Raw genomic sequence first — 10,168 nt, forward strand, 5'->3', positions numbered from 1 at the left:
ACTTTTTAAAAGAAAATGAGGTAAAGATAAAAAAAAAAATAAGGTTGGAGGGAGTTGAACATAGAACCTTTCAAATAGAAATAAACATCCTTAACTATCTCATCTACCTTTAAACATTAAAATACTACTGCATAGAATCAATATAATTCACTCCAAAATATTATCAGACACCATTACTAAATTTTTTTCCTCAATTCTCCGGCGGCCTGCCGGGGCTCGAACCCACCCCCAACCTCCCTAGTTCCGCCCCTGGACGAGACTAATAAATCCGATCTTCTTAATAACAATAGGATTAATTTTATACTCCATTCTAGGATGATGATAATAATAATAATAATAATAATAATAATAAATCATTTTTCTTGTTTAATAAGACTCCTAAATTTTCAATGTATTCTGACAGTTCCATCTACTTGTTTAAAATGATGTGATAGTCTGCTGAACTTGATTAAAAAAGAAATTATTTGCTCAACGGTAAATTTTGTCATCTTTGATACTAGAATCTCCTATTCCGACTTTAATTGTTTGATTTTTTCAAGGCACATACAACACACATTTCATATGCAATTTATTTCTTTGCCACCAAATGATTTAATTGACTACATTTTAAACAAGGTCAATGAACTATAAGGATATTTTAAACAAGTTGAGTTGAGGGTTTATTTGGATACTTTGAAAGTTGAGGGAGTCGATCAAGCTTTTTAGACAAATGGAAGGCAAATGATGTGTTAAGGAAAAAAAAAGGTTCAATCAATCATTTGCGAGGCTTGATTAACCTTAAACTTTTAAAGTGTCCCAATGACTCCCTCAACTTGCACAAAATGTTCACTTAGCTCCATGGACTTGCGTAAAATGTAATCAATTAATGAGTTGATGGTAAAAAAAGTAAGTTAAATGTGGAAGATTAATTTAAATGTAATACATCATTTGCGCCTAACTTACTTTTGTTTTTTTTGCAACCGAGCGATTAATTGATTTCATTTTACGAAAATTTAGGTGACTAACCGAACATTTTATACAAGTTGAAAGAGCTATCAGACACTTTGAAAATTAAAGGGCCAATGAAGTTTTTTTTATAAATTCAACGCAAATGATGTATTAAGAAGGAAAAAAGGCTTAATATATCACTAGCTCTAGCGAGCTAGTTTTGTGAATTTGTTCACAAAATTAGATTTTAACTCCCTAAATTTTGGAATTATCTCACTGTCTCAATCAACTTGATTGTTTTATAAAGTTCAGAAAGCTAATATATTATATTGACAAATTTTGAGAGTTCCTTAAAATTTAAGGAGTTAATCTACGTTAGTCACAAGTTGAGGAAGCTGCTAATGTATTAGGAAAAGAAAAAAAAAAAAAAACTTCTTTGGCCAAAAGACAAAAGACAAGAAAATGCAATAACATTACTAGGACATTTCACAGTACAGTGTCAGAAAAAGAAACAAAGTCAACTAATGGGTAATAATTTCTGATTGAAACCCAAAATCCTCGTGCTAAATTTTGCTTCAATCAGTATACATTCCAATCCAATTTGCCAAATCCCCCGTTTCAATACACAATGGCAGAAGCAATTCCATTTGGTCTAGCTACTCACATAGTCACCGAACTGAATTCTTCTCTGTTCCAACAAATTGGGTCTATCTACGGTGTGGAAGCAGACTTACACAAGCTCGAGAACACGCTTTCCACCATTAAAGCTGCTCTTTTAGATGCTGAAGAGAGACAGCATAAGAGCCATTTGGTACAAGATTGGATAAGAAAACTCAAGGATGCCATCTTTGATGCCGATGATTTGTTAGATTTAACTGCAACAAGAGTTTCTCAGCTAGAACCGGAGAAAAAGGTTCGTCAATTTTTCTTTTCCCCAAATTCACTTCCGTTTAGGTATAAAATGGCCCATGAAATCAAGAGGATTAGAGGTAGATTAGATAGGGTTGCAGAAGATATGGCTAAATTCAATTTTAGGGATAGGGTTATAGATTCCCAAATTGGGATTAGGGAAAGAGGGCAAACTCATAGTTTTGTATTGGAATCAGAAATTATTGGTAGATTTAGGGTTAAGGAAGAGATTATAGAACTGTTAATGTCCAACAATGGAGAAAGTTGTTCTGTTATTCCAATTGTTGGGATTGGGGGTTTAGGTAAAACTACTCTTGCTCAGTTTGTTTATAATGATGAGAAAGTGGTCAGTTATTTTGAGAAAAGGGTATGGATTTGTGTTACTGAAGATTTTGACGTCGAAATCGTTGCGAGAAAGATCTTAACTTCATTAACAAATGGTGAATTGAGTAACTTGGATTTGGATATGGATCTACTGCAAACTCGGCTTCGAGAACACTTGAATGATAAGATGTTTCTTGTTGTGTTGGATGATATGTGGAATGAGAACGTCGAGAGATGGGTTCGTTTGAAGAACTTGTTAGTTGGTGGTGCTAAGGGGAGTAAGATTCTTGTGACTACTCGTAGTAGAAAAGTAGCATCGATTATGGGCGTGGAAGGTTCGTGCTTGCTGAAAGGGTTAACCGAGGAAGAATCTTGGACATTGTTTAAGAGAGTTGCTTTTCGGGAAGGGGGAGAGAGAGTTGATGGGAGCTTGGAAGCGATTGGTAAACGGATGGTTAAAAGGTGCCAAGGCGTTCCGTTGGCTATAAAGTCTTTGGGTAGTGCAATGCAGTTTAAAGCAGATGTAACTGATTGGCTTGCTGTGGAAAATAGTGAGATTTGGAAGATGTCTCAGGACTCGAATGATGTTCTTCCGGTGCTGAAGTTGAGCTACGATCACTTGCCTGTTTATCTGCGTCAGTGTTTTGCTTATTGTTCGATATTTCCGAAGGGCTATTGCATCTGTAAAGATCAGTTGATTCAGTTGTGGATGGCGCAAGGTTACGTTGTTACATCTTCAAGTGGTAATCAGAATTTAGAGGAAATCGGGGATCAGTATTTTAACGATTTGTTGTTAAGGTCGTTTTTTCAAGAGGTTGAGAAGGATGATTATGGCGGGATTGTAACTTGCAAAATGCATGATCTTATTCATGATCTCGCACAGACTGTTGCAGGGAGTGATTGCTCGATTTCAGGAACGAATGCTGAAAATGTATCGAAAAGAGTTCGTCACTTGTCATTTGAACGATCTTTATACTACGCGTGGGAAGTTCCAAGGCTATTACAGCAAGTGAAAGGTCTGAGGACATTCCTCATACCTGTTAATGATCGCTGCATTAACGAATCCAGTCAAGCCGCCCTTATTTCAAATCTTAGACGATTGCGTGTGTTGGACATGCATTGTTTAGGTATCGAAAAGTTGCCGTGCTCAATTGGTGAGTTGAAGCACTTGAGGTATCTCGATGTCTCGAACAATAATCTCTTAGAAAGACTTCCGGATTCCATTTCCAATTTGCTTAACTTGCAAACGCTACTTCTCTCACGTTGCGAAAGACTTGTAGAGTTGCCACGGGGCCTTGTAAAACTGGTCAATCTCAGGCATCTTGTAATCAACAAGTGTTCAAGATTAGCACAAATGCCACCTGGACTCGGGGAATTGACTTCTCTTCGAACATTAACAAGATTCATTGTCCGAAATGGTGAAGGGACGTGGTCGGATGCAGCTAAGCTTAATGAACTTAGTAGCTTAAATCTCCTCAGAGGCGGGATATGGCTTAAGAACCTCCATTGCTTGAGTGCTGATGCGGATTCAGAAGCAAAGGAAGCAAACTTGAAAAGCAAGATGTATCTTCAGTTTCTCGGATTACAATGGATTCCGTCAGAGGTTGATGTTTCGACGAGGGACGAGTCACTTATGGAGATCCTTGAACCTCATTCAAATCTGAAACACTTGTGGGTGGAAGGGTGTGGTGGTATAAAAGTCTCAACCTGGATTTCGTCTCTAACGAATATCGTTCGAATTACAATTCGGAGTTGCCCCAAATGCCGGTATCTCCCTCCGTTGGAGCATCTCCCGTCTCTCAGGTTTCTGCATCTTCACAATTTACCAGCCCTGGAATACATAGAATATGATTTTAACGAGATATTTTCTTCGTCGACACAAACAACCACTGTATTCTTCCCGTCCCTGGAGGAGCTCTGGCTCTACAAGTTGAACAATTTCAGGGGATGGCAAAGGAGGGAAATGGTAAGCCGGAACAACGAGACAACTGAGCCGCTAACAGCGCGAAATGAGCAATACATACAGCATCTTTTTCCATGCATTACTCAACTAAGCATTCAAAGGTGTTCTAAACTGACTTCGATTCCGTTCTTTTCGCATCTGGAATCGCTTCATGTTGTTAATTCTAGTATGATGGTGATAGCAGCATCAGTTTTCGTTCCATTTCGTTCCTCTCTCTCGCCTTTTTCAACAATAGAGTCTCTGTTTATTGATAAAGTTGAAGACTTAGAGTGTTTTCCAGAAGAGGGGTTGCAGAAGCTCGTGTCTCTGAAGACATTGCGGGTTAAAAATTGTCCGAGATTAACATTTCTTTCTCCAGGAATCAATTGTCTCAATCGACTTACAACTCTGGAGATAAATGAATGTAGCATGCTTGATCTGAATAATGACACGGGCATCGAATGGCAATGCTTTCGTAGCCTGTGTCATTTGATTATCGATTATCTTCCTCGACTTGTTTCTCTGCCAGAAGGGCTTCAGAATGCTACTGCTCTGCAGGAACTGAGGATTTTGAACTGTTATAATCTAGATGCTTTGCCGGAGTGGATAAGGAACTTCTCATCGCTTCGAGAGCTCGAAATTTCAGATTGCTCAAGTTTGAACTCATTTCCTGAAGGGATTCATGAGCTTGCCTCTTTACAGAAAATGAAGATTGTGAATGGTCCTAATTTGTCAAGCATTTTCAGAAGGAATACCGGCAGTCATCGTTGAGATATCTGTTTTTCAGACGGGTTTTTCACTGCATTATGAGACCCGTGATCCTGTCGAATTTTGTTGATTAAGCTCCTGATCTTTTCATTTGATGCATTGAGCCTTTGAGCAACTATAATTGCATACATTAAGTTCCCCGTGACTAGGAAAATCAGCTTTCAAACATATAACTCAGTTAACAAAGTGTTATTTATTTTATTTGCGTTCAAAATTTGAATTTATAATAGTTCGGAATCATTTTTTCTGGAACATCATTTGAAAATATAATCATTTTTTCTTTGGTGCATTAAGCCCTCGATCTTTTATTTAGACACATTGAGCCCCTGATCTTTCACCATTTGGTGCATTAAGCCATCGATCTTTCATTTAGACACATTGAGCCCTTGATCTTTCATATATGGGTGTATTAGGCCATTCCATAAATCAATTAATATATAGATTTATTAAGGGCATGTTTGGTGTGACAACAAATGATGTTCTAAAAATAACAAATTTTAAAATAAAAAATATATTATACAAATTAATAAAAATAATTTAAATAAAAAATAAAAAATTTATTGAACACAATAAAACATTGTTTTTCGATAATTATGTTCTAAAAATAAAAATAATGTTAAAATTGAAGCACATTTTATGGAAATAAGAAGGGTAATTTTATCAATAACAAGTAACTACAAACAACTGTTCATGAAAAGAGCTTTTCGTGAAAAGATCCAAAATGTTGCAGTGTCCAGAGAAAATGCGAAACGCTGCAGTTATATAAACCTAACCAAACATGCCCTTAATAAACATATATATTAATTGATTTATGGAAGGGCCTAATACACCCATATATGAAAGATCAAGTGCTCAATGTGTCTAAATGAAAGATCGAGGGCTTAATGCACCAAATGATGAAAGATCAGGGGCTTAATGTGTCTAAATAAAAGATCGAGGGCTTAATGCACCAAACAATGAAAGATCAGGGACCTCAGGATGCTTTTTGCCTTTTTAATTTGATAGATGTTAATAGCTAACTAATTTGGATAGCATGAGTTTCATTTGTGAGATTATAATTGATCGAGAACTTAACGTGTCAAATTAAAAGATGAGGTTCAATTAACAAAAAGAAAAAACATTAGGGGCTTAGAGATACATTTTCCTTAAAAGTATGAACACAAGTCTTCTTACTTGTTGGTCTCTAATGAAGAGGGATCTCATTCAATGAAATATTAGAGGCTTGTTATTGAATGTATATGGTAACTTGGAAATTAATGTCCGAGCTGAATTAGTCCATGTTGTTTGTTATTTAATTTCAGTATCAATCAGTTTAATTTCATTTCAGTAGCAATAAATTCAGTTCATTAATTTATCATTACATATTATAATTATAATTATTTTTTATTATCATTATCATTATTTTTATAAGTTTTTTATTTTAATTATTGCTATTTTTAAATGATTATATTATTATTTCAGTTTCAGTATAATTCAGTAAAAAAGAACAGAGCCTTAGTAATCAATATTCAATAAGACCCGTTTGTTTGTCGGAAATACGATATTTTGGAAAAAGATGGGTAAGAGAAAATTTTGTGTTGAAAAGTAAAATATTTTCCAATGTTTAGCTACAACAATCGAAAAACACAGAAAGAAGTTGTGGGTGGTTGCTATTTTCAAAAGGGTAAGAAGGAATGAAGTAGAGTTCCAAAAATTTATGAAAGTGTTTTAATCTTTTTAAAAAGCTAAAACATTTTCCTCATTTTCTTCATAATTTAACCTAAAATTTATGTTGACTTATTTTCCAAATCAAATAAACACCGAAAAAATATATTTTCCCAACAATGTTTTCCAGCAAACAAACGACACATTATATTCATTGGTGTGCATCAATTCGCTTTTGCTAAACTAAGAAAATAAAATAATTGTATTAATTTATCTTTTTAATAACATTTAGCTCATGCAATTGAATAAAATAAGTATTACCAAGAAATAGAATAAGAAAAAATAGAATAAATATTCAATAGAATTAACTAATCCTATGTTTAACTGATGAAATGCGGTATGATGAAAAACTAGATTTGTAATCCAAAAGACAACTTTACACTTAAATGTAATTTCTTATTTATTTTAAAATTTTAATTATTACCAACAAATAAGAAAAATAGTAAAAATGTAAAAAACACGAAAAATGAAAAAAGCGTGGAAAACAGTAAAAATACGAAATATAAAAAAGGTGAAAAATGAGAACTCGAAATAACGGTAAAAACGAAAAGCATGAAAATCGAAAAAAAATGTTTGAAATATAATTTTTTTAATAAACAAAAAATATAATTCTTCACACTATAGTTTATATTTATTTTCTTTTTACTTTTACGAGTGGTTTATATCATCCTTTCACCTTTATTTCTTCGGTACATCAATGTTACATTATTCATTAACATATTATTTTTTTCTTTGTATTAGTGATATTTTCGAAATCACATCATGCAAGCCTTACTTTAATCCAGTCTATCAACTGCGCTGCTCCAAATCATATCATGCAAGCCTGTAAGCTCCCTGAGCCGGTCCTCAACGACCTTGATAAAATTAATCGGCGTTTTCTGTGGGGAGAGTCTGGGGATGGGAGGAAGATTCACCTGGTCCCTTGGAAGGAAGCCTGCCAGCCTAAGAGCAGGGGGGGTCTTGGTATAAGGCAAGCTAAGGACAATAATAAAGTCCTGTTAATGAAGCTTCTTTGGAGAATGTGGCAATCCCCCTCCTCCCTTTGGGTTCGTCTTCTGTGCGGCAAGTATAGGAAAGATAGAATCTTTGGTGGCCCGAAGGAGAGGGTTGTCAGCTGTTCCTTCCTCTGGAAAGGGCTTAGTGTTGTTTTTGCTGAGTTCTGTACAGGGATTGGCTTGGAGGTGGGTAATGGGAGATCCATTAGTTTCTGGTATGACACCTGGATTGGTGACAAACCGTTGATTGAGGTGTGCATCGCCCCTCCGCCGAATGATCTCCTCTCCTGGAGAATTGCTGATGTGGTGGACTCGGAGGGAGACTGGATCTGGTCTAAGTTCGACTCCTTTCTTAGCCTGGAGACCCTCCTTAATATTAGAGGTGTGAAGATTAGTAATCAGGAGGAGGATAAGGACAGACACTGCTGGGCCTTGACTAATAATGGTTCTTATTCTTGCAAATCGGCCTATGAAGCTTTTACCCCTAATAGGGCTGATCCTCCTTTGGAAATTTGGAAGTCCATTTGGGCCCTCAAAGTCCCCTATCGCATTAGGAGTTTCCTATGGCTGGGAGTCAAAGACAGGCTCCTCACGAATGCAGATAGACACAGAAGGCACTTGGCTGTATCTGGTGCCTGTAGCAGATACAGCGGCCATGTGGAAACCTTGTGCCATGCTTTGAAGGATTGCCCGAATAGTAGAAAGGTTTGGAAAGGGGTCCTTCCTCACCACATCCTTCATTCCTTTATGGGGTTCTCTGATATTGACTGGTTCTCTGAAGGCGTTAATGGGAATTTGTTGGCCAATATGGAGCACGGGGCTATTCTCTTCGCTATTATTTGTCACCAAATGTGAAAATGGAGGAATGAAGAGTTATTTGCTGAGAAGACTATCTTTATTCCTGACCTCTGGTTTTACTTCTCGAAAAAACTCTCTGTTATTACAAAGAGTTTTGAAGGAGAGCCCCTGGTTCACCCCTCCCCGGTTAAAGAGGTCCAGTTAGTTGGTTGGAGGAAGCCCAGGGAAGGGGTTGTCAAGTTGAATACGGATGGCTCCTGCCTTAGTAATGGCAGAATTGCTGCTGGTGGAGTTCTTCGGGATGCTGGTGGCGCCTGGCTGGCTGGGTTTACCCATAACTTAGGTACGGGCTCCTCCTTTACTGCAGAGCTCTGGGGGATCTTGTCTGGCATTAAACTCGCCATTCGCATGGGTGTTAAAAGACTTTCAGTGGAGTCTGACAATTTGGAGGCTATCAACAGGATTTCGGATAGACATGCTGTTTGTCTTAAGAGTCAGAATCTCATTAAAGCCATCTTGAGGCTTCGTCCTGCCTTCGATTCTCTTACCTTCTCCCATATTTATAGGGAGCAAAACCGCGTGGCGGATCGCTTGGCAGCTGCTGGGCATGGGGAGATGTTAGGTGTTTCTACCCTTTCCGTTCCTCCTTCTTTTCTGTTACCTTCTCTTCTTGAGGATAGGATTGGGGTCAGTCTTCCTAGACTGATCCCGGGTTAGGTTTTTGTTTGTTTGTTTTTTTTTCTTCCCTTCTTACCAAAAAAAAAAGTGATATTTTCGAAATATCCTAATTTCAACCTTTATGCGTGTGAATGTGATACGGACGTGCTAGAGAAATTAATTCTTAATTAATTTTGGTATTTCTAAGAAAATAATTGCCGTTAACAACTTAACTTCTAAAACGAAACTATTAGCCAAAGACTCAAGCACTGAAAAAATCTCTATTGGAAACCTAGCTCCACTTATAAAAAACTTAACTAGCTCGCAAATGGCTACTAGGGAAAGCAAAAACTAAAAATCAAATGTAGAGGATTTTTAGTTTTTCTATTTTTTATTGATTTTTTTTATAATAGTATTTTGCTTACAACTCGGAAAGGAAAACAAGAAATTACAATGTAAATTTAATAGAGGAATGAAAATTGCAAAATTAAAGAAATTGATGGCAAGATTATATGCTAAGAAAAATGAAATTAAAAGAACGAATTTGAATTTGATAAACAAGAATGGAATGCGAAATTTTCCTCCACAAGTCAGCAACAATAATAGTTTCATAGCTCGGGAGAGGTCGAATTGATGTTGTAAAATATTGTACTTTAACTAATCGGATAAAAATGCAAATAAATGGCAACAAAAATCAGCAAAAAAAAAAAAAAGGTGTCTTGGCGGTTTGATTGAAATGAAGGTTTAGGGTCGAAGTTGGTATGTCAGGGATTAAATCGGTGATTTTTTTTTAATTTAATGGACTCAAGGGGGCTGGAAAAGAATATTGGAAATAGGTGATCGAATCTGAAATTTTAGAGCCGATAATTAGCAAAAAATTTGTGTTTTGGGATCGGAAACGGATTAAAAGGTTGGATTTCGTGCAAGGTTTTGGATGAAGCGAAAAATTGAGATCGAAGTTGGTATGTTAGGGATTCAAATGGAAAAAATCATTTTGGAATTAATGAAGTCCACCATTCCCTATTTTCACTCTCCACCATTCCCGCTACTTCAAAGTGCATATTTCAGGCAAAAAACATGGCCGTAGGTTGAAGATAATGACAATCGAGTGCCATGATGTCTATACAACAACAACAACAACAAA

The 10,168-nt window shown here is 36.4% G+C and overlaps 1 protein-coding gene across 1 annotated transcript; it reads left to right on the forward strand.

The window, feature by feature from the left end:
• The first annotated feature begins 1,411 nt into the window (after nucleotides 1-1,411).
• LOC136223537 (putative disease resistance protein RGA1) lies at nucleotides 1,412-5,117 on the forward strand. Its single transcript, XM_066011594.1, has one exon. The coding sequence runs from the start codon at nucleotides 1,556-1,558 to the stop codon at nucleotides 4,871-4,873; it is 3,318 nt and encodes a 1,105-aa protein (XP_065867666.1). The 5' UTR covers nucleotides 1,412-1,555; the 3' UTR covers nucleotides 4,874-5,117.
• The last annotated feature ends 5,051 nt before the right edge of the window (nucleotides 5,118-10,168 follow it).

This window comes from Euphorbia lathyris, chromosome 3 (assembly GCF_963576675.1).
Source record: "Euphorbia lathyris chromosome 3, ddEupLath1.1, whole genome shotgun sequence".
In the NCBI taxonomy this organism is placed as follows: Eukaryota; Viridiplantae; Streptophyta; class Magnoliopsida; order Malpighiales; family Euphorbiaceae; genus Euphorbia; species Euphorbia lathyris.

Coding starts and splice junctions, on each gene's coding strand:
- LOC136223537 (XM_066011594.1), top strand. CDS start 1,556: ATGGCAGAAGCAATTCCATTTGGTCTAGCTACTCACATAGTCACCGAA.